Source organism: Triturus cristatus, chromosome 2_1 (assembly GCF_964204655.1).
Source record: "Triturus cristatus chromosome 2_1, aTriCri1.1, whole genome shotgun sequence".
Taxonomy (NCBI): Eukaryota; Metazoa; Chordata; class Amphibia; order Caudata; family Salamandridae; genus Triturus; species Triturus cristatus.
Genome location: NC_140581.1, coordinates 363,474,526 through 363,502,003, shown reverse-complemented (window position 1 = coordinate 363,502,003; position 27,478 = coordinate 363,474,526). Strand labels below are relative to the sequence as shown.

Here is a 27,478-nt window from a genome sequence, read left to right as displayed (position 1 = left end):
CAACTGCCAACTGCCTCTCTTATCCTCCCAACATTCTAAACGGTTTCCAACTGTCACACAGTTCTGGAATCTCCTGGAAGGTTCTGGAAGGTGCTGGTAGGTTCCAGTGGATGCTGGTGATGTCATGGGAGGCCACCATTTTGTGCTTCAGGCCCTCAGACAGAAGTTTCAGGGGTAGCTAAAATGGTTCCCTGAATCTGTAGCAACACGAAAAAGTCTGGTGGTTCCCAAAAAGGAAAAGTTCACACAGGGTTTGAGGCAAAAGTGGGACAAAATAAATAATGATGAGGAGGGACCACCCAAAGGGCTGACAGGTCTAACAGTGCCCCAGTTGGGGATGTGATGGCGAATCCTGTTGCCCACTGGTGTTTGGTGGCCCTGAAAGGTCGGACTAGTAGGTTTTGGAGACTGCTGCAGAGAAGGCTGTGGTGGACTGGCCCGCCCGCTGGCCCCCAGAACCACGGTGGTGGTTCCCATGTCCCCGGCCGCGCTGGGGCTGAACAGCTTGCACCGGCCTAAGGCCCTGGAGGGAACGTGCTGGGGCACCCCTTTCATTACCACGAAAGGGGGAGAAAGGCAGACTGCGCAGGACGGGTGGTGGAGAGGCCCAAGGACCTGGCCGTAGCTCAAGAGTCCTTAAAGTGCTCTAGCGCGTTTGTCTGCCTTCTCGCCGAAAAGGCGATTGCCATCAAAGGGCATGTCCATAAGAGTGGATTGGACATCCCCCGAAAAACCAGTCGACCTCAACCAGGCGTAGCGCCGAAGGGTTACCGACGTGGACATCGTCCTACCTAGTGAGTCGGTGGTATCCAGCCCACAGCGGATGGTAAACTTTGCTGCGTCTCTCCCCTTAGCGACTGCACAGGAGAGCACGACCCAGGCCTCCTCCGGGGGCTGGGGGCAGCACCTGCTCTACCGTATCCCACACAAAGTGGGTGTAACGGCCCAACAGATATGCGGCGTTTACCGACCACAGTCCCAAGCTGGAGGAAGAAAACATTTTCTTCCCAAGCTGGTCCAGATTTTTGGATTCCCTATCGGGTGGTGCGTTAGGGAATGCGCCTTTGGACGTGGAGGCTTGGATCACCAAGCTCTCAGGAATGGGGTGTTCAGAGAGGAAAGTGGGGTCACCCGGGGCTGAGCAGTGGCATCGGGCAATCATCCTGTCCATATGAGCCCCTGTGTTGGGCCTGGACCAGGTGCCCAAAAGGACGTCCGTGAGGGCTTCATTAAACGGTAGCAGGGGCTCCAAAGAGCTTGCTGCCGGTTGAATCACCTCTGTCAGGAGGTTAGTCCTGACTGCCACCGTAGGTAGCTCGAGGTGGAGAGCCTCGACCACCCTACGGAACACCACTGCGTATGATGCCCCCTCCTCCATAACCACGGTAGGAGGAGAAAACATGCCAAGGTCTGGGGACGTATCCAGACCACTGGTTTCCCCCAGTTCCTCTCTCCAGTCCGGGTAATAACCTAACTGGTCAGTTAAAGGGTCCTCAGAGTCCTCCTCAACCTCCTCTAGCTGCCAATCAGGTCTCACAGAGCCAGGGTAGAACGGGGGCACAAAAGTACCCATCGACGCCGGTCCAGATCTAGGCCTGGATCCAAGGGGGCCCTGCAGCACAGAGGCCGAAGCGGCCGGCTCAGAGGGGCCGAGTGGCCCCAGCCGAGTCCGCGGGGCCCGAAGGCACACCGGCGGAGTCCAGCTGCCCAAAGAAGGCGTGCAGCGCTTCGTAAAACTAATTAAGCTGGGCAGGTCGCTCCCGGTCCTGGGAAAGGGGGGGGTGGGTACTCAGAGCTGACCCTTTGGGTTCCGCATGAGGAGCACCACCCGCATACCTTGTTGCATTGGCCAACGGACAGGGAGAAGTCGATTAGCGACGATGCTTCTTCGACTTCTTGTGCCTCGACTTACCTGACCCAGAGTGCGAAGACTTGGATGATGAATGGTGGTGGCTCTGCGACCGGTCCCTCCACCTCCTACTAGACTGGGACCTCGAGCGACGCGGAGCCAACTTCCGGGCTGGATGGACTCAAAAAACGATGTTGACAAATGTCGAGAAAAAGTCAGTCAAAAAGTGACTGGAGGTACCGCTCTCTCCGGATCAGAGCTTGCTGGCGCGGAAAAAGAAAGTACTGAGGTCAGCGCACGAGGGCGGCGTCTAAGTAGCTACACGACATCATCCGGGCGACTACGACGCTGAACGGGGAGTCGACAGATGCCACCTTCCGATGCGCAGGGGTGTTGCTGACAAAAAAACATTCCGTATCCAGTCTGACGCCTGGGGGTAGTTCTAAGGTAAGGAATCTATAACTAACGATTTCTTTCAGATTATGAATGTTATTGGATAAGTGATTAATTGTTTTATGACGTGTTATTAACTGGTTACTATTATTTTATACGATATATATAATAAAATATGGTTAACAAATCGTTAAATAATCTGTTACTATGAATTATAATAAGAGATTTGCTATTCAAATCTCCTATAATTCATAGTAAGATTATGTATGGCGGACCCTGAGGCGAGGTTTTTACACTCCTTCATTTCTTCTTTTTCTAGGTTTTAAACTGAATCTATCAAATTTAATCAAGGCTGAGACAAATGGGGATCCATCTGATCGACAAATACTTAAATGAAATGAATTGATTATAAAATGTATCTTAGTTAATGACATGGGATTTTTTTATTGTTTTTTTATTCTTCTTTTGGTGTGCCTTTATGGTCTAATTTATTTGGATTGAATAAAGCTGGTACCCATCATTAAATGTTTGTGCGACGTATAAAATATTATCCCCTACCTTTGGTTTAGGTACCCTAAAGAGAATGCTCTGGTTTAATCGGATTAAGCGTAGTCCAGCAGTGAACTACTTTTGAAAAAGATGACACAGGACAGCACTCCTGTCCATACAAAAGTATCGGGATCATAAAATAATCAGACCACATTACAGGCCCAGGGTGTTTTACAGATAAGTTGGGGAGTTTAGCAAACACTGGGTCTAACAAATGACCCTTCTCACGTGCAGGGGTCATCACTCGTCGTTACAGTTGTAACGCCGCTAGATCCTGTATTTCGCAGTGGCAGTAGTACACCTAATGTCATCTAGGTGAACATTTAAGTCCCTCAAAAGGGATAAGTTTGATTTATAAAGCTCTGTACTAGGCAACAATTCTGGGGGGGCTTTTAAGAACTGCACTGCGGGACCCAGCGACAGATAAGATAATGGAAAATAAAAATGTAAAGGACAATCTATTTGAAATGTTATTGAATTCATATCGCTCTTTGATTTCCTCCTTCGTGCTAACACCAGTTTAGACCATGTTAGGTCGACAGCCATTACTGAGGCAGAGTGAGTCGCAATCTTTGTTCATTCCTCTATTTGTTTTACGGCCGCTCTTTTTAATGGATGCTGGTGAGAGGCCACACAGAGGGCACGCCATTGGAACGCCAGTCAGTAACCGGACGGGTCCAGGGGCTAAGATCCCCGGTCTTTTCATACTAATTAGCCAAATCTATTCATCTGAACAACTACATGCACTAGAAGCAAGTAGTAAGAGTAGAGGCGTCCTGAAATTCTCACTAGCAGCCACTGTAAGTTTACCCTCAAAGAGGAACCTTTATCTATGACAAAAAATATAGGCCTCTTCATCTGGGGGATGTTTTTAATCAATTGCACATAACTGTCATTTCATGAGTTAGATCTGTTCACCTTTTTCTGAGATGAGCAGCAAGATGGTTAGGTTTTTAACAGAGACATGGCTCCACAAAGGATCTCTGTCCAATATTGTTCAGGCGCTACCAATGGGATATAATATTGTAAAACAAGATCGCCAACTCAAGGGAGGTGGTGCAGTGGCCATAAATTATAAATCAACATTAGGGTGTACTTTCTCCTCATTATCCATCCTGGACTCAGAAGGTATCTTATTTTCCAGTAACTTGACAGACAGGAGGCGCGAGTAGATGCAAAATCAGTAACTGCTGGTGGACTGTGGTACAGCACCTTGGTTCATAGGCGACACGTTTTCAAATTCCCTGTCTCACATTTCAATGTTTCCAGTGCGCTTATATGTGACACCTCGATGCCTTATTGTGACCCTCTGAGTGATTCTCATGAGCGAACAAAGCGGTTACAACCCAGTAAAACAATTCATTTCATAAATGACCCGCTTTTATTTAATATAATGGTGTAGAAATAGTCTTTAAGCAGCTGCAATGTTTGAGATGTTTCACTAACCTACCTTTCCATATTGAAGAATAAACAAGTTAAAAAAAATTACTTCACAAAATCCCATTCTAGCAAGTGAAGTCTGCACCTGTATGTGCATTAAATGGAGCCTGACTTTTCACACAAAATGTTTGCCTTTTCTTTAAAAAGATTAGAATTAAACTAAATAACTGATATTACTGCATCAAATAAAAAAGACATTTGTTTTTAGACATATATGTAAGGAAACTTGGGTGGCCAGATTTCCTAAATCAAATACAGAGACAGGCTAAACACATAAAAGGAAGACATGAATGAAAATGCATTTTTCTCCTTTATCTAGTTTTTTCACACTCCCGCTCCTTTAGTTCACAATTTTGACTAATTTCTTACTTCTGTTGCTGCTTTCTCTTGTAGCGTGGTCTCCCTCCTTTTGTTGCTCTGTACTCTCCATGATCACTTACCTCTTACTGTTCACTCTATATACCACTAAACTTGGCTCACTTTAATGTTGTCACAGTGTTTAGGAAACTAGCAGGTTTATTTGGAGGCGCAACTTCAGTTGAAAGCCTGCCTAAAGAACAAGTTACTTACCTTCGGTAACGATGTATCTGTAAGAAACATTAGTTAGTTAGATTCCTCACCTTAGAATATCCCCAGGCGTCAGACTGGATCCGGAAGATTTTTCGTCAGCAATACCCCTTGCGCGTCGCTAGGCGTCTGTGGCTCCGCGTCCGTCGTCGGCGTCGTGCGCCGGAATGACGTCGGAGTACTTAGACGCCGCCCTCGCGCGCTGACGTCAGTTCTTGTACATAGCCTTCCGCGCCAGGAACGCAGAGCCATGCAAAGACCGACACTGGTGCCAAAAATAAATTCTAGGGCCCTGAAAAGGATAACCTTAACCCTAGATGTCAGTTCGCAGAACGGGGAGGATGGGTGGGTCGGTGAGGAATCTAACTAATGTTTCTTACAGATACATCGTTACCGAAGGTAAGTAACTTGTTCATCTGAAAGAAACACGTTAGTTAGATTCCTCACCTTAGAATAGATACCCAAGCAATACCATCCCCGGTGGTGGGTCTGCGAACCAAGATCACACCAGAAAGTCCTGGAGGACAGAACGGCCAAAGAAGCCATCCCTCCGGACTTGGCTGTCAAGGCAGTAATGCCTGGCAAACTTGTGTAGCGAAGCCCACGTTGCCGCCTGACAGATGTCCTGCAAAGGGACACCCCGTCCCAAAGCAGTAGTAGCCGCAGTGGCCCGAGTGGAATGGGCGCGCAGCCCAACAGGAGGGTCCTTTTTAGCCAAGGAATAACAAATTTTGATGCATAAACGACCCACCGAGAGATGGTCCGTTTGTGCACCGCTTTCCCCTTCTTAGCACCCACGTATCCAACGAAAAGTTGGTCGTCCACCCGGAACTGCTTCGTGCGGTCCAAATAAAAGGAGAGCGCACGTTTTGGGTCCAGACGGTGGAGCCTCTCTTCCTCTTTGGAAGGATGCGGAGGCGGAAAGAAGGTGGGCAAGGTGACAGACTGCCCAAGATGAAAAGGAGTCACCACTTTCGGAAGAAAGGAGGGACGAGGCCGAAGGACAACCTTGTCCGGATGAACAGAGAGAAAAGGAGGCTTTGAAGATAATGACTGGAGCTCACTCACCCGTCTAGCCAAGGTGATGGCTACCAGAAAAGCAGTCTTAAGCGTCAGCAGACGAAGAGGACAATTACGAAGAGGCTCAAAAGGAGCGCACATCAGAAATGTGAGAACAAGATTCAAGTCCCACTGAGGCATTACAAAAGGGACAGGAGGGAACGTGTGAGTAATGCCTTTTAGAAAGCGTGTAACCACAGGGGACTTGAAAAGAGAAGGCTGATCAGGAAGCCGCAAGAAGGCAGAGATGGCAGCAAGATAACCTTTCAGGGTGCCCAGGGCAGAGCCCTGCCGGGCCAAAGAAAGAAGAAAGAGGAGAACCTCAGAAAGAGGGGCGGAAAGGGGATCCACAGCCTTTGCTGTGCACCATGCCACAAATTTGTTCCACCGGCAGGCGTATAACGACTTTGTGGAGGGACGCCTGGCTGCCAGAATGATATCACAGACTTCAGGAGGCAAGTCAAATGGCATCAACTGTCGCCGCTCAATCTCCACGCATGGAGGTGGAGGCTGGACAGGTTCGGGTGGAGGACCGTCCCCTGCTGCTGCGACAGAAGATCCTCCCGGAGGATCGGTCAACATACTGAGTAGCTCGGGATACCAATACCTTCGTGCCCAATCCGGAGCCACCAAGATGACTTGGGCCCGGTCGTGCCTGATCTTCTTCAGCACTCTGGGCAGAAGTGGTATAGGCGGAAAGGCGTACAACAGACCGCAACTCCACTCGTGACGAAAAGCGTCGCCGAGCGAGTGCCGCCTTGGAAATTCCAACGCGCAGAACTGCTGACATTGCGCGTTCTCTTCGGTGGCGAATAGATCTAACCAAGGCTCTCCCCACTGCTGAAAGAGACCTTGCGCCACTTCGGAGTTCAGACGCCATTCGTGATCCATCATGCACCGGCGGCTGAGTTCGTCTGCTCTGGCGTTCAGAGAGCCCGCCAGATGTTGAACCACTAGGGTGACGCCCTGGTGTTCCAGCCACGTCCAGAGGCGCAGAGCCTCCTGACAAAGGGTCCACGACCCTACCCCGCCCTGTTAGTTGCAATACCACATGGCGGTGGTGTTGTCCGTGAACACCTGCACGACACTGCCCCTGACAGAGGGAAGGAAGGCTTTCAGTGCAAGTCGGATCGCTCTCAACTCCAACAGGTTGATGTGGAGACGAGACTCCGCCGGAGACCAGAGGCCTCTGATCTCCGCCTCTCCCATATGGCCACCCCATCCCAGGAGGGACGCATCAGTCACTACGACATGCTCCGGTTGGGGAAGGGAGAGGCTTCTGCCCATGACCCAATGGCGGTCCGTGAGCCACCACTGCAACTGCTGTGCAGTGCCCTCCGAGATCAAGACATGGTCGGACAGGTTGCCGTGATGCTGGGCCCACTGAAACTTCAGGTCCCACTGCAGAGCCCGCATGCGCCGCCTGGCGTGATGCACTAGTAGGATGCAGGAGGCCATCAGCCCCAGAAGCCGCAACACTAGCCTGACCGAAACCCAGGATAGAGGCCGAAAGATGGGAATCAGGGCCTGTATATCCCGGACCCGCTGTTCCGGTGGATAGACCCGGAACTGCGCCGAATCGAGAACCGCTCCGATGAAAAGGAGCTTCCGAGAGGGACTCAGGTGTGACTTCGGCACGTTGATGGAAAACCCCAGCAAGTGCAGGAGATCCGCCGTAGTCTGGAGGTGGGAGACGACTGCCTGGGGCGAGCCCGCCTTCAACAACCAGTCGTCGAGATAGGGGAAGACTGGAACCCCTGATCTGCGCAGATGAGCTGCGACCACCGCCATCACTTTCGTGAACACCCGAGGGGCACTGGTGAGGCCGAAGGGGAGCACGGTAAACTGAAAGTGCTCTTGGCCCACCGTGAACCGCAGGTAACGCCGGTGGGCCGGCAGGACGGGGATGTGGAAATATGCGTCCTGCAAGTCCAACGCTACCATCCAGTCTCCGGGGTCTAGGGCAGCTAGAACCTGAGCCAAAGTCAACATCTTGACCCTTGCCTTCCGGAGGAAGGCATTGACGTTCCGAAGGTCCAAGATAGGGCGTAGGCCCCCTTTGCCCTTCTTGGGAACCAGAAAGTAGTGGGAATAACAACCACGACCCACTTCTGGACTCGGAACGCGCTTGGCCAAGAGGGCCGAAACTTCCTCGTGGAGAAGATTCAAATGATCCCCCGAGATACGGTGGTGCTGCGGTGGCATGGCTGGAGGGGTCGTCTCGAAGGGGAGGGAGTAGCCCCTTCGGACGATTTGCAGGCACCCACCTGTCCGATGTGATGGACCGCCAGTGGAGCAGGTGATGGCGAACTCTGCCGCCCACTGGCGTGGAATGGGCCTGAAAGCTCGGACTAGGAAGGCTTTGAGGCGGATGCTGCCGGGGTGGATGTGGGCTGACCTAGTCGTCCTCCAGAACCGCCTCGGCGGAAACCACGTCCGCGACCGCGCGCAGGTTGGTTCTGCGGCTGGTGGCTAGGCGCACGCGATGAGGCACCCCTTCCTTGGCCACGAAAGGGGCGAAAAGCGGAAGATTGCGACCGCGGGGCCGAGAGGCCCAAGGACTTGGCCGTAGCCCGGGAGTCCTTAAAGCGGTTCAGCGCACTGTCCGCTTTCTCGCCAAACTGGCGAGTGCCATCAAATGGCATGTCCATGAGAGTGCTCTGGACATCGCCCGAAAATGACGTGGACCGCAGCCAGGCGTGACGTCTAAGCGCCACTGTGGTAGAAATGGCCCTACCCAGCGAGTCCGTGGTGTCAAGCCCACAACGTATAGCATGTCGCGCGGCATCCCTCCCATCGGCCAAAGCCTGGGTAAGTCGTGTCCGGACCTCCTATGGACACAGGGGCAGCGCGTCCTCCACCGCATCCCACAGAGAGTGGGAATAACGGTCCAAGAGACAAGCGGTGTTCAAAGACCGCAGGCCCAAACTAAGGGAAGAGAACAGCTTCTTGCCAAACTGTTCTAGTCTCTTGGAATCCCGGTTCGGCGGGGCGGTCGGGAAAGAGGATTGGGAGGTGGAGGCCTGGATAACCAGGCTCTCAGGGGTAGGGTGTTGGGACAGAAAACTGGGGTCGCCCGGAGCAGGGCGGTGGCGCCTGGCGACGTTCCTGTCCACAGGAGGAACTGTGGAGGGCTTGGACCAGGTGCCCTGCAGAACGTCAATGAGGGCCTCATTGAATTGCAGCAGAGGCTCAGTGGAGCTTGCTGCAGACTGAAGCACCTCAGTAAGGACGTTAGTCCTCACAGCCACGGCAGGCAGCTCGAGCCCAAGGGCTGCGGCCGCCTTGCGCAGCACCACAGAGAAAGCAGCGCCCTCCTCCGAAGCCACAGTCGGAGGAGAGACAAATCCAGTGTCTGGAGAGGTGTCCAGGCCACTGGCCTCCCCCAGTTCATCTGCCCAGTCCTGTGACAGTTGAGCCTGAGCGGCCATAGGATCCTCGGATCCCTCCCAGTTATCCCCATCATCCAACTCCTGGTATAGAGGAGAAAGTAACGGAGCCGGGTGGTAGACATAATGTGTCTCTAGCGGCGCCGTTCTCGGCGTCCATCGGCGCCGGGCCCGGAGTGGGACTGAACTGGGGCCCGACGTCGAGCGGAGTCGACGTCGGCGGTGGTACCGGCGTCGACGCCGGCGGAGGAGGCGTGACGAGGTCGACCGGCGTCGACGGGGACTTGAGAACGGGTCCCTCGGGCGCTTGCGGCGTCGAGGCAGGAGCAGTCAACGGCGCCGGGGCTGGAGCCACCAGCAGGCAAGGCAGCCCAGTCGGGTCCGCAGGGCCCGAAGGCGCACCAGCGGACGCCGACGCCAGGTTCCTCATGGCCGAGAGGAAGGCACTGACTTCCGCCGGCGTCACGTTAGTCCCAGGGACCGGAGGGTATGGGGACGTGCGCGGCGCCTGCGGCTCCGCCGGAGCAGCGGGGGTGGAACCACCCTGTCACGCGACCGGCGAGGGGAGTCCGAAGAGCGGTGTCGCCTCTTGGACTTCTTGGAATGCTTCGACTTACCCGAAGACTTGGATCCCGACGACCGATGGTGATGTCGGCTGCGGCTCCGCGACCGATCCTTGGACCTCCTCCTGGACCGGGATCGAGAGGCGCGCGGAGCCGAGTGGCGAATCTCGAGAAGCTTACGGGACCGCTCCCGTCTAGCCTTCGAGGTCAGGGCCTTGCAGTCCGAACACGACTCCGCATCGTGATCGAGGCCCAAGCAGTAAAGGCACCGGCGGTGATGGTCGGTAACCGACATCAATCGGTTACAGTCCGTACAGGCTTTAAACCCAGGCATCCTACCGCCACCGGTGTCGAGACACGATCAAAAAGGATCAAAAAAGTTAGTCAAAAATTGACTAAAGGGGTAGCTCTCCCGGATCTGCGCTTACTGGCGCGGAAAAAAGAAGAACTGACGTCAGCGCGCGAGGGCGGCGTCTAAGTACTCCGACGACGTCATTCTGGCGCACGACGCCGACGAGGGACGCGGAGCCGCAGACGACGCCTAGCGACGCGCAAGGGGTATTGCTGGCGAAAAATCTTCCGGATCCAGTCTGACGCCTGGGGATATTCTAAGGTGAGGAATCTAACTAACGTGTTTCTTTCAGATGCATCTTTTGTGGTTTTCGATTGCTGATCAGCACTATCTTTCTGAACCATTGGGGAGGAAGAGGAGGGCAGGATATGGTGAGAAAGAGGTGCCAATCTGCATAACCTCAAAGGTGTCAGTTATTGGTTTGGACTTGAGATTGTGTTATTCCTTTGCTTCTGAGCGGAATCAGCAAGCGTTTCTATAGTGTCTATGGTGTTGGTGACCTGAAACATTACATACCATTCATTGCTCAACTGTCACTTTCTAAGTGCACTCACATCCTCAAATGTTCTGTGCTCTCCAAGTCTAGAGTCTGGTAGTTGAGTTGATACTGTCACAGGGGCTCCAAGTCCTCTCCTTTTGACCAGGCTGCACGCACACCCAACGTTTCCTTTAACCACATAGATGCTTCTGACGTAGCCTCAACGTCAATAGCCATCCAATCCGGGTGCTATAGATGGTGAGGTCAAGTCCAGTTCTCCCCAAGGCACAGCTGCATCAGCCAAAAGCAGCCTTGTGGACCGGCTGAGGGGAGCGAGCGGGGAGGTGGCATTCTGCAGCTGACCTGATCGTTTCACATCAGGGTGTCGTTAGCTGCAGGATCAGGCAGCCAACAAGTCACTTCCTGGGTCCCTAGCGAATATGAAGGGAACAGAAAAGAGTTTCATTCTCTGTACTTGCAAAGAAGTGTGCAACAAGGGAGGTATCACTAGAAAGCCAAGTCGCCTTTCTAGCAATGCTGCTTTTGTCCTTTAAAGCGCCAGGTGATCGCAGTTGGATGAGATCGTGTAGCACTTCCACTAACCAGAGATTTTCTAGTAAATCACCAGGTGTGTCATTAGGTGAAATGTTCAACAACAACAACGTTTTAAACTCTAAAAACCACTGAAATTCACCATTTATAGTTATCTCAAGTAACTATAACTCACACCCTAGGGTAACTAACTTGCACATCCGCCATGCACAGTTTTCTCACCAATAATTTCTCTGTAAATGTTTCAGTGATATTATCAATGATGTCAAAGAAGAGGTCATGAGTGATGTAATATGTGGGGCAATTAGCAGCACATGGCGAAGCGCAAGCAGCCAACTCCACGCTGCACATGGCCTTCAGTCGTGCACGGTGGGGTGTTGGCCACAAAGTCTGGTCTGCGGCCAGACCCTGTCGTCAATCCCCCCCCCCCCTCCCCAAAAGGCTGGCCACATGGCTTGGCCTTGGGGAACCCAACCCTCAGGGGCTTCTTTATTTTAAAGGGGAGGGGTGCCGATGCCCCTCCTTCGGAGCCTTACTGGGCCCTGGGGACCTCATTCCCAGAGACTTTTTTTTTTTTTTTTTTAATTAAGGGGATCGTGGCATTTGCCCTCCACCCCCACCCCTCCCAGAGCCTCATTAGACCCTGGGGAACACACCACCCACGGACTTTTTTTTAATTAAAGGGAAGGGGGTGCATCATATACTCGCTGAGGACTGGGAGGTGTGGGGGACGGAGGGCAGAGCAGTAACAACATTTTAATCAGTTTTCCTGGCAGCATCACTGCGACCAAAGAAACAGATCACAAGTCTGCTCCGAGCCGGCTGGGAAGAGACCCGGTTTGCTCCCGCTTGGCGGGAGCAACACCGGTTACCCTGCTTGTGCCAGTATGGGCAGGGAATCCTCTATATACCAGGGATTGGCTCGCTAGTAATCCGGCCCCGGGAGATGGGGTTCTTTAGAGGCTTATTTTTAAAATGATAAGGGCGCGCAGGCCCACTCCCTTTTACTTAGTTTATCGGGCCTGGAGAATGGGTTCCTTTATAGGCTTGAGGGGGCGTGCCCCCTCCCCTTTAAAAATACAGTGGGCCCTGGGTGATGGGGTCCCTGGAGTCAACTATGGCCAGGGGGGCGCAAGATGGGCTCCCTAGGGCTGCAAGTAGCTCGGGGAAAGGGACCACGTGCCCCCTCACCCTCAAAAGATAATTTGCGTCCTGGCGGTGGGGTCCAAGAGGTCAAAAATTGACCTGGGGAGAGAGGGGTCATGTGTGCCCCCCCCCTCCAAAAAACTAAAGCTGCGTTGTCGCCCTGGCCCACCCCAAATTCAATACAATATGTATTTTGCTCTGGATGAGGTCCAACCTGCTCCACTGCCTTTTACTTGAGTTGCTGGTTGTGTCACTTCAATAGATTTTTTTTAATCCATTATGTACATGATGGATTTCTTCGCAAGAAGGTTATTAAAAACATCTCTATCCCAAGCAGCATTTGAAGAAGAACAGGGAAAAATTACAGCTCCATTCAAGAGTGCATTGGAGGACTCTAACCTATGTCCAAGAGTTGAGGAAGTTTTGTGATCCTACATTCCTGGTGAGAAATCACACAAATGACACCTTGCTGAATTAGAAATGTTGATTAGTTTTTGGAAATGTATGGCTTTTGGGGTTCACCCATGCTTTTTCCAGCTGTTTCCATCGCCAACAATGTAGTTTGAAGCTGCAAAAATTGGGAAAAACGAACTGCTGCTTTAAAAAAAAAGAAAATGCAAAATCTGTAGTAAAAAAAAAAAAAGTTTCTCTTTCACAACTCTGCTTGTTCTTAAAAGCTGGGAAGATGGTGACCTTAGCACAGCAAATATTTTGGTTGAGCCATTTTCAGGAAAAAACACATGCCTTCTTGTACAACACTTTTCCCCATTTACTCAACAAAAACAACCGTTTTCTAGATTTTGGTTCGTTCCTTTGTTCACTCCAGGAGATTTATAAAATCCTGGGTACCTTTAGAATATCCAAGATGTGAGAACATAATGGACACAATTTTGGCCAGGGTACATTTTGAGAAAAAAAAAAGTCGCAAAGGCTTAAGCTTGAACTGCGCCAAACATCCAAAAAAGGCTCAGCACTTGGTTGGGTGGGGGAAGTGGGGCAGAAAAGCTCTAGGTGGCAAGTGGCTGATATATATAGCGGATATAGCTAGGCAGGTCAACTGTATTATGCAAGTGAAAGCATCTGAGAGGAGCAGGCCAATCAGAGTGCTTACTGAAGTCTGTCAGGTCTCCAATTATCGGTAGGCAAGGACTCGCACAGGTCAGAAATAATGTAACAAACTTTCTGATTGGCTGGAGCCAGTAAACACGCTATGACATGTAAACAGTAAAGTCTGCTTATTTTGCTCTATTTAGTTGGTTAATTTAAGGAGATCCATTAGACTAATACCAGATGTGCGACACTTGGAAGGGCGGTTTACCCAATCACCCACTATGGGGCCTGGGCCCAGGGGTCTCTTGCAATGACTAGTAACACTGCATCTCTCTACACACAGCACTGCCTGTAGGGACCTGTAGTAATTGGTTGTGGAAGTGAACCCTTGTACAGCCAGCGCAGAAGACCAGTCTAGGAACACCTAGAAACCTAGTACGGTGCTGCCCCCTCTTAGGTCGAACTATTGACTCATTCAGTAGGTTCCCCTAGTAACAATGATGATACAATACACAATTGCTTCACTTCTTGAGGCTCTGTAATGAAAAAAGGGATACTATTTTCGATTCTTACACAAAAAGTATTTTATATTCACTCAATCTAGAGTTTATTAATCTCCTTATATTATTGAGAAGTTTACCAGTAGTCTTTGGATGTGCAGAACTCCAAGATAAACTGCCCCTATTTCTTCCAAAGCACACATGCAGTAGATTATAACTATCAGCTAACCTACGTTTTCACTCTGTGCTGAACCACTCGTGAGTACTCCCTACTGCTGCACTTTCAGTTCTCCTAAAATAAGTCTAAAAGGTTACTTATTACTCAAGCAGATTTTCTTCATATGTCAATTAACTTTAGGTCTCATTTCAAGTTGCTGGCAGATTAGGTTTCTTATCTAGAGATCATGGAAGCCAAGACACCTGAACTAGAAATATAGGACTGCAACAAATCTCTATTTGCAGAGTCTGGAACTGTCGTATGCTGCCATTTAGGTCAAGTGGGTAATATTTAAGTCTGGGCCAACAGTATAGCGGTCCCCAGATATGTGATCAACCAAAAAGTAGCCTCAAGCTCACCACTGAGACAGGGGCTTTGGCTCCATCCGCTTTTTGATTACCTTGAATACAGCTTTTTATAGACGAGGTGACTTGTGCTTCTGCATAAAGAGGACTTGCATTGCATTCCATATTGCCTCTGAACGAGCTTCCCCTTATCTAATATGGCCACTATGTTAAAATATAATAGTGCAGTGGCGCCCAAGGGGAAACAGTCCATCATATAGTAATTCAATTCCTGGAACAGATTTCTTTTAACCATGCTGTGTAAGCCAGCAGCAGCATGGCCAACTGAACGAAGTCAGCATGATCCCTTACACAAGCAGTTTAAATTACAAAGCGGACTGAAGCATGGCACAACACATCCGGTTAACCTCAGGTGAGATTTTAAAACAAATTTATATATGGAGCTTGCTGTATTTAGAATGCACACGTATGTCTGCTGCCTAGAATCGGGGAACACAGTGTTGCTGCTCAAGTCAACATTTGATTTGGGAAAACATCAGTGGCCTCTCAATGCCACATCTCCATACAGCAAAGATTCTTAGCATATGCAGTTAGGAAAATATTTCTGCTTAAGAATTATAAGTGGTTAATTGCTTAGGTGGAAAACACTGCTGCAGCAAATATGTGAGCTTTATATGTATGTATTAGAAGGAGTGAGGTAAGGCCGTGCCATCTCTCCATCAGACCTGTAGGGTGAGTCCTGTGAATGCAATGCGTTCTGTGACATATGCGAAGCAAGGAATGTGCTGTGAAGGCGAGAGGAGTTTCCTTGCTTTAGAGGTTTTGGGTTAAGGAAAGGCACATGCAGACATCTTGCTCACACTCTCCAGCCAGCCTAATAGTCCTCACTCTTACACTTTACGAGGCCTCCTTCAGTAAAAAATTTAAACCAAGTTAAAACTTCATGAAAATGCCATAATCCGGTATTCTTTCAAAAAACAGTTCTTTCTAAATGAATCCTGTTTTAATAATGTAATACCGAAACAGTCTCTTAACAAATTATGCTCGATTATGTAGAAAAGTGACTGAGTATTACAAGTTTTTGGAATCAATATTTCTTAATGCATAGAATCAATGAACAATGGTGTTTCGCAAAAGTTCTCATCTTCCGCCATTCACAACAGTCGTTATGTCAATTATTTTACTCTCCTAAAAACCAATCAGTAGATTTTGTAGTCAATTTGATATCTCTGGTAGACCCAGAATAACCGAATCATGACATGCGTTTCCCGGATGTCATCACCGCACGGACACACAAAAACTTACCAGCTTTCCATCCGCTTTCCTTCACGGCCTTTTTTCCAGGGCCAGATTATCACGCAAACATTTTACATACAGACAGGTGAATTATTTTCAGCAGCCGGGAACTAACGGTACTGGTGAGTGTGCTGGACGCTGAAATTTTATTTTACGGTTTAAATTACTTAACTGCAAATCCATTATTTCAAGCACATTCTTCCACATTCCCCAAACTGGGGCTCCAATGCCACCTTTACTGCAAAACAATCCTCCATATTCTCCTGCACAGTACATAAAGACAACAGAAGAATAAGAGGTTCAGTAGTGTCAAAAAATCCCCTGACAGCCGAATCAGAGGACCAAACTAGAGGGAGGAAAAGAGAGAATAATGACTGGAGCGAGTGGAGTATTTACCATGAAGTAATTTAAAAATGGTCTTTGTCCACGTTCTCATTTAGGTCACTACAAGTTGAGGCACACCAAAGCCAAAAACACATACACACAGGCACGAAATGCAGCCACAAGAAGGCATCCTAGAAGCAGAGGCCTGAACACATCAGTGCAGAAAATGCATGACAGTGCAATAGATTAAAAAAAAAAAAAAAAAACACACCTAATGATACTGCCAATCAAAGTAAACTAACCAAAAGTCAAACACCAGCCCCTGCCCCAAAGTGAAAACATGATGAGGAGGAGAAGGCCCTATCAACAGCAATCTTTACCAAAAAAGTACACCAAGCTCCCACCCAGGAAACAAGCAAGAAGAATGCAGAACCTAAAACAAAACTGATAAACCCAACGTGGGTTACAAGTAGCCTAGCATGAGTAGGATGATAGTGCAGTCAGAGGGAAAACCAGAAGGTGCAGAGAGAAAATTTCCAAAAGAAACCAGGAGAATCTGGTAAACAGTCGAAAGATGCCAGCAATCTCCACTGTAGAAAATTCTGTATTCTGTCCCCACCCAACCAATCATCACATGCAAGAGTCAACTCTTAAACGCTAAATGGCACTAAACAATCAATTCACTAAAGACCCAAAAGAGAAACCAAAAGGTCATTCAGGAGACCTGTATGTAAAAAGGTGACAGCCTGCACATAAACCGAACACCATAGTACATAATCACCACCAATAGCTGCCCAAATCCCTCAACATACTACTGTGACCACTACACATGGAACAATGGTCAGCATCAGGGACAGCCACCAGTAAGCAAAGAACAAAATCATAGTAAGACATGGCCCAACTATTCACAGAACTAAGAACCACACGTGAGTGCAAATGCCAGCACAATTGAAAAACAAGAACAAGAAACAAAAGCAACCTCACTGGGAGCCAACATCCACTGCACAACTAACACTATGTTATGGTATACAGATTTGCAGAGTGCACCATCACCAGGAGTGTATCTGGGTGCTGAGCAGGTGTGTGTCTAGCCACTCCTAGGGCCGACTGGGACTACTTAAAAAAAAGCCAGGTCTTCCACTTATTGCAGAATGCTAGAAGTGATGAGGAGGCTCACACTAGATAGATAGTGGAAGGAGGAAGACTTTACCACAAGTCTGCTAAACCCACAAAACCATCTTACTGACATGACTGCCACCTTCATGCTGTCAACATCACAAAACCGTGATGGATCAAGAAAGGCAGAACTGCCCGAAACCAGAGTGAGCCTGAGCCCAGATACAAGAAGCATTGAATGTGGAAATAGGACCCGCTCACTACAGCTACCAAACCCTAGCATCTGCACTGTCTGCCATACTCCAAACTTTCCGCCACAGCCATCCAGGAAGAAATCCCACGTTGTCCTAGAATGACGATTGATCCCAAAAAAAATGAAACCATGAAAACAATTCTTCTACAGCCCACAGTAGAAAACTGTGCACAGGCAATCATATGATTACCTTGGGAAATCTAGCCTGGCAGACAGACTCCTCTAAAGTAAGAGCACATAACATAAAAGGCACATACTCCTCATAGTCCCTTCCCAATAATAAAAATGCGAGGGCAATAGGTGACATATGAACTGCTGACCTGTAAAGATCTGTAAATGTCTGAAAGGCAGGGGTCAATCCCCCAAGTATGTGAGCCATCCTCATGGGCCCAGAAAGTAGACCTGACACCTCGACCCACCCAAGGCCCCGACTGGGGAAAGGGAGGGGGCCATCAATGTTTCAGCAGGTGCAATGATGCCAGAGTCCTTGTGATGGCTGGAATGTGTAAGTTATCAAAGAGGTAATATTTCCATTAGTTTTTAATGCGCACTGCCTGAAAAATATTTGGCCTTTTAGTTTCTCTATTTAGGAAATTGTTCTTTAGAAAGAAACTGAACACTCAAGCACAACTTTATAAATAAAGGATCCTCGCCCAATTCCATTTTGAAAGTTTAAGACTCGCTTGTTCAGTGCAATCTGCGATTATTAAATAGATTACGTGGCAGTTTTTTTACCTTCCTAGCCCGGTTTTAATTTAACTGTATAATAGAAACTCCACATGCATTCGTTCCACTTTTTTTCCTTTTCATGCAGAGCTCGCAAGTTGTCAGTTATAACGAGGATCCTCTCTGTACATGGCATTAAGAAACAACTTAGGCAGCATAAATAAGAAGCCAACCTCTTGTTTTCAAAACACAGTGAGCAGGGTATGGGGGTGCCACCTTCAAACCACTAGCTGAAGAGATGGTCAGTCATACCTTGGATCAACCAGGGGAGAATTTTGGTCTCACCATCATGCTACTGGCAATTTGAGTGTACACTTCCATTGATTAAAACTGTTCCCACTGACATGCTTGCTTGAAAGACTATTTTACACCTGAAAAGTACACCCAATCACTTTTTGTCATTCGTGCATGGTTTACAGAAAGCAACCCTTTGTTATTTTTCTTCACTACAAAACATATTGTTACACTTCATGGCAAAAAAAATTAATTGCTAGTAAGGGCAAAAAAAATTAATTGCTAGTAATGCCAAAGGTTACTACTCTAATGGTTACCATTAGAGGAATGACCCTGTGGCATCCATTGCCAAGAAATTCATATGCCATATTCAGTGTGCTCCACAGCTTTGGCAAACCCAAAAGGTCTCGCTCATAAGTGCAAAAGCAAGCCAACACTATTGGCGGGGCCAATGCTTGTTCTTAAATTTGCCACCAGAAATCAGGGGAATGTTTCAACCTGTTTTCTAGCACACAAAGCTCCTTTCTAAACATCCATACCACGCCTATTTATAGAATTTAGAACGCCAGTAAAAGCTAAAGCACACCATAAAGAAGTGTCCAGGCAACTAGTCCATTGGCTTCCAGATGAGAATCAGCTAGTATCCCCAACCAAGTTAGCATAGGAGATGGGTTTATTGCTGGGCTGACAGAATTACAGGACAGGAGGGGCAGCTGCAGAACCTGCAAAAACACCATCAAGATGAATTTAATAATCAAGGTTTTTTAACGATCGAATTAACGGACCTAGTTAGTTGGGTGCTTCTGACTATTTACAAATAAACAAGAATCCATAAAAGCAATTACATGGGTGTGCTGAACAAAAGCAATGAATGCTTACAGAACCAGACTTTTAGTAAACTTTAATTCTTGCAAATGTCTTTCCATTTTCAGCCTTTTGTTGAAAACATGGAGGAGAGAATACAGGGTAAGCCAGAAAAAAATCCATAAGAAAAACATGCTATCTGCTCAAGATGAAGACACTGTGCTAGTTTGTTTTCAAATGTAGCAACTTCTCAGTTACATTTCAATACTGCAAACTAACATGACAGCTTATCTTATATACTAAAATCTGGTTTCAGGTACACTACAGCTGAGGAAGGGACCTTTGTGGTACAGAAAGTCGGAAACCAAAAAAGGTGAGAAAAGAAGAACGGCATCATCTCAGTATGCAAGCAGGTTATTTAATGGCAAAAAAAAATACTTTTGGCCAATGTGCAGTCTAGCTCCTAAGCTTTGGAAATATATGTTTAGATATTGTGACAATCTATGGAAAGCACTGCACACAAGTGGTCTTGATCTTTGTAAATTAACTAAACCAATTGTTTCAATGTGCTTAAAAGCATTCCAAAGTAGATGAGGCTGGCCCCAATCAGCGGAATGGCATAGACCAGTTGCAACTATATTTATGCTTTTAAAAGAAAGAATTGAAGCCAAGATTATGCTTACTGTATGGTTATTGAGAGAACTGGTTCTGAATGCCACGACTGGCGTTTTCCATGCTTGTGAAATGCAAACATAATAATGCACATCAATTTCCCCAAATACCAAACATTGCATAGAAAAAGGTGTTTTTCCTCGGATTTAAATCTCTTCTGCATGCCTATTTGCTATTTTGCTATGCAAATGGCCCTAAGAGCTGACCATAGAGACCAATTGGATATAATGCAACAGTAAGAAGCTCCTATGCTTTGCAATACATTACCAGCAAGATCTTGGGTAATTTTGTTTTGAAAGAAAGGAAAATATACTTTAACCATTTTTAAGAATAGACACATGCACAAATTATGTTCTATGAAGAGTTCATGTGGTTTTAGAAAATCACACAACTAATATTCACAATAAACACTGTCACAGGTTTTGACAAAGTTACACAATTAATAGACTGTATTATTAGGAAACATTGCAACAGTGTACTAGTGGGTTGGCCACATCAAGCCTTCTACCCTCTGAACAAGATCCTATACTTTCCCACCACAAATCTTTTCAACCTTCTCCTCACTCCTTCACCTTCCTACATAGATATCAAGTGGCCTAGATATTGGACCAAACACAGGCTCCAAACACCAACTGTATACATTCTTGTTTAAAACCTTGCATTTAGCAGCACCGCACCCCAAACATTTCTCTCATCTAATAACCCGTCACAAATCATTGTAGGTATTTTTTCCGAAAATATCTAATACATTAACGTTTTACTAGCCTCCCTGAAAATGTATTCGAGTCAGCCGGGGCAGTTGCTCAACATTAGACCTCACTGGCTTGCTCAAGGTAGTGAGACACATTTATCCTACCCCCAGGTTTAGGTCAACCCTGACATTTTGCCTCAGTTTATACCTAGCTGGCCTGGGCTACAGCTGCATGTCTGTATGTCAGTGTTAAGAAACCAACAGTAATGAGGCCATTGTCCACTGCACTGATTGAGTCTCTCACTTGTCTACCACTTACATCCCATATTTCCTTCTTTATATAACTTTGGCAATATTTTCTGATTCATAGTTTATATTGGAAGGGCTACGTGAACCTCGGGTACAATGCATAATTATTTAATAGCAGATGCATACAAAGCTATTTTTTGAAGCTTAATGCACAATTTCCCAGAACCTCTAAGACGCACCTTTGGTACATATGGAGAAACTACAGTCAATCATTTGTACCTGTTTATGAAGATGGCAAATCCATTCAGCAAACTGGCGGGCGTTTGGGATAGTAGCAGAAAGAAACACATAGTGCACATTGTCAGGAAGCAAGATAATGGTTTCTTCCCAAACAACACCACGCTCTGAAAATCAAAAATGCAGACAAATCATTAAATAAAAAGGCAAATGATATCACCCAGTGCTCTGACACTTGCAACATACCCATTAATTACAAAGGGCTGAGGCATTTTCCCCATTTAAATCTGGATGAGTAGGCATCTCTTTCAGCAATGCTGCGATTCAAAATAATCGTTATGATACTAAAGTTTGTTTGATATGTTTGATATAGGATAGCCTATTTTTGCTACAAGTTGAGCAATCTTTTAGTCGAGTGCATTAAAGATAATCACTCCTTACTTGACGCATTATCTTAAACCACGCCTGTTGCCGTGTTCATTGTTAAGCAATACGTTAACATAAGGGCTCCATTCAGCATAAAGCAGTGTTACTCAAGTATAACTCGAAGGACAATCCACCCATTTATGCATAATCATGGTCTTCCAATGTGGCAAACGTAAAACGCAGCTAATCAAAGCTTTTCTGTTTTTTTCATCAATATTTGTAAATAGTATTGGATAAAGACAAAACTGGAACTGCTGAATGGTTACTTAGGTTTTTGAAAGTGGCCAGTATGCTGTTGCAACAACCTCCTCATATGTTCGTGAACAATAGTATGTTTGGTAGTAATCATTGTAGTGAAGTTCCTATACTGTACATTGTGGTATATGGTCTTGTGTGTGGGAAAACAGACTGGACATCGGACACAGAGTTTGGGAATAAAGGTTACGTTAGTATGGAAGGTGGAAATGTAAGGTTTAATTAGGTACCTTATTCTGTAAATGGCTTTTTTAAAGTTTTCTTTTGCTCTATAAACACCCTAGTTAAGAATAGTCACATTTTCAGGCGATTGTGATAGATCAGAAAATGCTTAAGAACATCAGGCCAGAGAGGCACTCTTACTAAACAGCAGGAATGGCTGTATTGGGTTTTCCAAAATCATCTTCTGAAATAAAAGGTGTGAGAAGTTGGCCTGGCATATGCTGGTCACTAGCTATAGTGGCCACCTTGCACCAGTCCAATTCGACTCTTATGGTAGATTGGTTTAAGACAACCTTTTAAAGAAAGCTATCCTAGTGGTAGCTGTGGAGAGCAGCCTTCAGGCTAAGTCTCTGAGGAATGTAAAGCAGCTTGTTTTACCTTATAATCTCTTGAATTACCAAATGGAAAGGACACCACACAGGTATATATATCAAATATATATGTGTTTATTTCTAGATACACTCTACTAATCTCTTTGAGATTAGAACCCAGATACACATTCAAATGTCAACAGTTCTCAATAAATTAAGCACAAATATGGCTGTAGCCCTAGGGGCGTACCAGACCATATACTAAGAAAATGGTTTAACAAAGTCGCCTAGGGTCTTGGGAATCGCTAGGGCTTCACTACTGCAGTGTCAGCAGGTAAGTAACAAGCCCACGGGAGACGCGTGCCGTGTCTAAACACAGCCGCAGGTTTCCTATAGGTTACAATGGAGCAAGTGGCGGTTTGTATTTTAAAGTTTTAGGGCACTTCGAAGAAGTCAACAAGCAAGCCAATTACAGGGTAAGTGTTTTGAGGGCCAACACACACTTGGGCACCGGAGCGCACGAGTTACCTCTCCCAGGAAAGCCGGGTGCATAGGTGTCTTGGTGTCGGGTCGCGATGCTGTTTTCAATGGAGACCAATGAAGACCTGCTGCTTGAGACGACTGACGAGGTGTCCGCTGGAATCCGAAGGTGGATTGAAGATGAAGAGGACCTGAAAATTGAGGGGACAGTGTTCAAAGTCACTTGCCACTGACCGGTGGCCAGCAGGATGGATGACCACAGATGTTGCGTCGTTTCAGGTCGTCAATGGTGATTTGTCTCTTCGCTCACGAGGTCCAGGAGGGATCAACGATGACCAGCAGCTGGATTCGGAGTGTCCCACGACGTCTGCAGCTGATGACGGTGTCGGCAACCGAATTGGAGCCAACAAGCCTTGGCAACTGCAAGTCTCGTGTGGACTGAAGATAGTCGGAGAGTAGACCAGCAAGGTCTGATGGACTTACCCTGCGAGGGTAAGTGAGGGCAGGCCCGGAGCAACCAGGAGAGCCCTTGAAGTCGGTTAGAAAGTCTTCGGGGGAGTCACTAGCCAACGGGCAAGTAACCACGAAGACGCCTTCACAGCAAAAGTTTCACAGGAGCCCACGACCTGCTAGGGACTTGGGCCACAAATGGTCCAAAGCACAAGTTCGTAGAACGTGGTTTAGGGTTTGCACTCGAAATCAGTGCACGGTTCCCAGGTATTGCTGTTCCTCATCACTCGTGGGGTCCAGATGCCACAGCTCCGCTGGGGACTCAAAATGGCCGTCGAGAGGTCAGGAAATCCGCTTCTGAGGCCGCAGGGACTTCGGACTCCGGCGGGAGCGGTGAAGTTTGCAACCGTTGATTGAGGTTATAGGTGCCTGCCAAGCAGGGGCGTCACTCCTTGACTCCAAGGGAGATTCTTCAGTCTTCCAGAGATAGTGGAACGTCGAAGGGCCAGGATTCTTCTTTGTAGAGCGTTGTCCAGGGTAATCTGAATTGTATTGGCAATGCTTGCTATCTTATAGTGAAGATAGGGGAGGGACTAGCTCTATGACCACTCCTCTAGGAGGGTCAGGGTAGTGGGTGATTACACCCACTTCCCTTTGTCTAGTTTCGCGCCAGAGCAGGGCCAGGCAGCCCCTGAACCGGTTTGAGCTGGCATATGCACAGAGGAGCCAACTACTCCCCCAGTGCAGGATTTCAAAGCACTCTAAGAGTGCACCCACCCAGCTCCAATACACTAAATCCTGTCTGGGAGGTGGTGACACCTCCCTGTGACAGGATACCTTTTGTTGGGCTTCCTTCACTGCGAGTTTCGGTCAGCAGCAGGAGGGCAGCCCAGTGTCTGTGCTGGTGGCATCCATTTTGTGATGCCAGGGCTCTAGGAGATTTCCACTGTTTAGTACAGTGGGTACATGTTATCCCCTCTAGAAGGGTGGGATCATACTCCCACACCAGGTACTGGTGTGGGGGTATGATTCCAAGTTGTTTGACACCAAACACGACATGTTTTGATGCAGTCATTCTAAAGTTAGCATTTGCCGCGAGGTTATAATGCACTTAAGAGTATATGGTTTAACCGCATCCACAAACAGCAGCAGAGAATAGACTGCCAGCTGCAGAGGGGTCCTGCTCATGCAGAAGCACCCCCTCACATAGTAAACCAAGCACCCTGCCCTCAGGTTTTGTCAGGGCCTGCAATAGGGGTGGCTGATAGGTTTATATGTGTGTGTATGGTGAGATATAGGAACCTATACCTCATTGAGGAGTGCTAACACTACCTCACACAGGCTGCAGTAGCAGGCCTGTGGTGTCAGATTGAGAATGCTTCCCAGGGGTGGCATAATACATGCTGCAGCCCCTGGTAGGCCTGTGAAGTACCAATGCCCTAGGTACCTAAGTTACCATATACTAGGGGCTCATAAGGTACCACAGTATCCAATCACTAGTGCATCTAATATGCACACCAAGTTGTTTAGAGAGATCAGTGAGACTGGGGCCCTGATTAGCAGGGACCCAGCCAGACTATAGCCAGAAACCAGTGTATACATCAGAAAAAAAGTGGGGGCAACATAAGTGCAGATCCTACTCTCCTACAAAAGGCACCTCTCCACTAAAGGAAAGAGCATATTTTGCTTTATGTCCAGTGTAGCTCGGGGGGCAAGGGGGAGAGGGAGTGGGGGCAGACTAACAAAGCTTGGATGGCTTTGGTCCTCAAGGGCACTGAGCCGCCAGATGCTGAGGTACGCACAGTTGTAAACGCCTCTCCTCTGGAGATGAGCTTCCAATATGGTAATGCACTTCCTGAAAACCCTAATATCACGCCAAAGCAAAGCACTTGAGCTGAAAGTGAGAATTCCCCACCTTTGAACAATAATACTTGAACTGCACTTTCCTGACTGGAAGTTGATTAGTCTCCCAGTTGCAGAAAAGGCATAATGGACTGTAAAGTAACCATTTCGAATTTTTCTGTGGAAAGAAAACTGAGGCACCCCAGTCCCAAAATTGGCCTCTTTCACTTTCCTCATTTCTTGCCTACCAGGAATTCCTTGGAGCACACACAGCTTCCTTACTGTGGGGGTACTTTCTTCCACAGCATCTTCTGTATGAGACTCCACCTCCTTGTGGAGGCGCTAGAGATGATTCATTGGGCAAACCCTGCACGTGTCTGGTGGGAATTGTAAAAAACAGAAGCAAAGAACCAGCGTAACAATATATATATATAAACTAAGACAGTGCCTCCTGAACATATTAGAAATACAAACAGAACTACTAACTTTCACGACCCACCTATCTGTAATAGACATGAATCAGGTGATTTTTTTTTTTTTATGTAAAAGTAGCAATAGTTTGTAAATATCACTACCTTTTGACCACACCCTTCGATATTGGACTGTGCCAAGATATTGATTGAACTGCATTTGAAGTCTTGAGCAGGAACAATTTTCAGAGTAGGGTGCTGTTCTGTGGCATTCAATAAAATGACAAGGCTTCTGAAAAATCTAGGTGCTGATACCAGTGATTTTAGCAAATTTGAGAAACCCGGTTGTAGCAGAGTATGGGGTAAGGACTCATGTCGAAATGGTTACCAGTAGGAGTAGTTTTGCAGTTTGACACATTTTCTGGATTCACATGCTGTGCGTTATTCTGCAATCTAGTGGTTGGTTCCGTAACTCTCCACTGGTAGTAGTCTCTTTTCTCTTGCTCTCTTTTTAGGTCGAGCCTGGGCAGCACATGCGCTGCTCTGCATGCGGTATTGAGGTATGTACTTGAAGCTTTGCTCCCTCTCAAACCGTATTTTACATTGGCTTGTGTCATTGTCCTTGGTAAATGCGGACTTCTAATTCGCTAATCGGCTTCTGAGTCCCTCCTTCGTACCGGCTTGTCTTCATTTGTAACCTCCCTTGAGGACACCCCCTGTTACTTGTGCAGTTGTTCGGTAGGCTTGAATTACAGCCTCCGAGCACCATCTTGTTTAATGCTCTTCCTTGCCTGCAAAAGGCAGGACAGGCTCTTTCATAGAGCTTTATTTTTATTTTTTCAAAGCACGGCATGCCACATAGGCAGCCATGTCTTTGGTTTATTTACAGCGCCGAACGCGGCCGCATATTATTTATTTTTTAAAACTTTAGTTTGTAAAAGCACCCCATGTTGCGCTTTCACGTTAATGGCGGCCATGTCCCGTTCTTTAAACGAGCCGCCTCCAATGAAAGGGGCACGGCCAGCATTAAAGTAAAACCGTGGCATGGGGCTCTTTGCGAACCACCATTTGCAATGCAATAGGTTTTGCATTTTTATTAATTAAAAGATTGCAGTATTTCAGTGTGCGGACCAAAGGTACAGATGGCTTGTTATACGATATTTTAAAAAAAGGATTAAATCGCTAATTTCCATCTCCTTGGGTGTTTGGCCGTGGCGTTAGTGCCGGCTTAAGGACAACGGCACTCGGACAAAACTAAGTACCGCTGTCCTTCTTTCATCTCCATAACTTCGAGGAAATGAAAGACCGACTACAGAGCTTAGAGTTCAGTCACGCGTTTGCAGCAGGTAGAGCGCCAGTCTGTCCCTGGTATTTTGCTTCAGCTGTGGCAGTGGCTCAGCTTGATGGTGGTGGTTGGGGGGTGGGGCACAAGCCGCTCGCATCTTGTGCTTTTGACTTTATAACGTTTGAGGATATCATGCCCTTACCCCCACTTTGGTAATTTTGTCACTTACAGATTCCAACCAGAAGTTGGACTCCTGTTAATTGATTTAATGTGCCGGTCAAAAAAAATTCAGATTCTGGTCTAGACTCCAAATGGATGGTGGAGTTTCGCCCACAGTAATCGTAGGCCTTAAGCCTTTTTTCATCCAGCTTCAATATTTTGATTAATTTCTGTAAAGAGAGGTAACATCACCTGCATCTCCCTTTTTTCCAGATCTTAGATGGATTTACGGACCAAGCTTCAATAGCTATAACTTTAAATACGTTTGATTATTATTACGTAGCAACTTAGAGAGTGCACCATCAATTTCGGGCACCTGCTAGACTAAGCTATATTAATGTAACACTCCTTACACATGTTGAATTATTCTGCTCCGTATAGGCTGTCCATAACCTTGTTAGTCCTGAGGAAGATCAACTGTGATGCTTGTTGAACCGTGCACATCTCTGGGTCGAAAGATCAACGCTCTTTTAGGTCATGTCCGTCAGTCCACTCAACCCAAGGCTTAAATAGGAGTTGTCAGGGTGACTTAGGAAGAGATACAGAATTACGAAAGGACAGACCCCC

The 27,478-nt window shown here is 47.3% G+C and overlaps 1 protein-coding gene across 1 annotated transcript in view; it reads right to left on the bottom strand.

The window, feature by feature from the left end:
• MTREX (Mtr4 exosome RNA helicase) overlaps positions 1-27,478 on the bottom strand; it is a 780,177-nt gene that overhangs the window by 612,335 nt on the left and 140,364 nt on the right. The window contains exon 8 of the mRNA XM_085631304.1: positions 21,054-21,178. Within this exon, the coding sequence (XP_085487430.1) occupies positions 21,054-21,178 (125 nt within the window). The remainder of the gene's footprint in view (positions 1-21,053; positions 21,179-27,478) is intronic.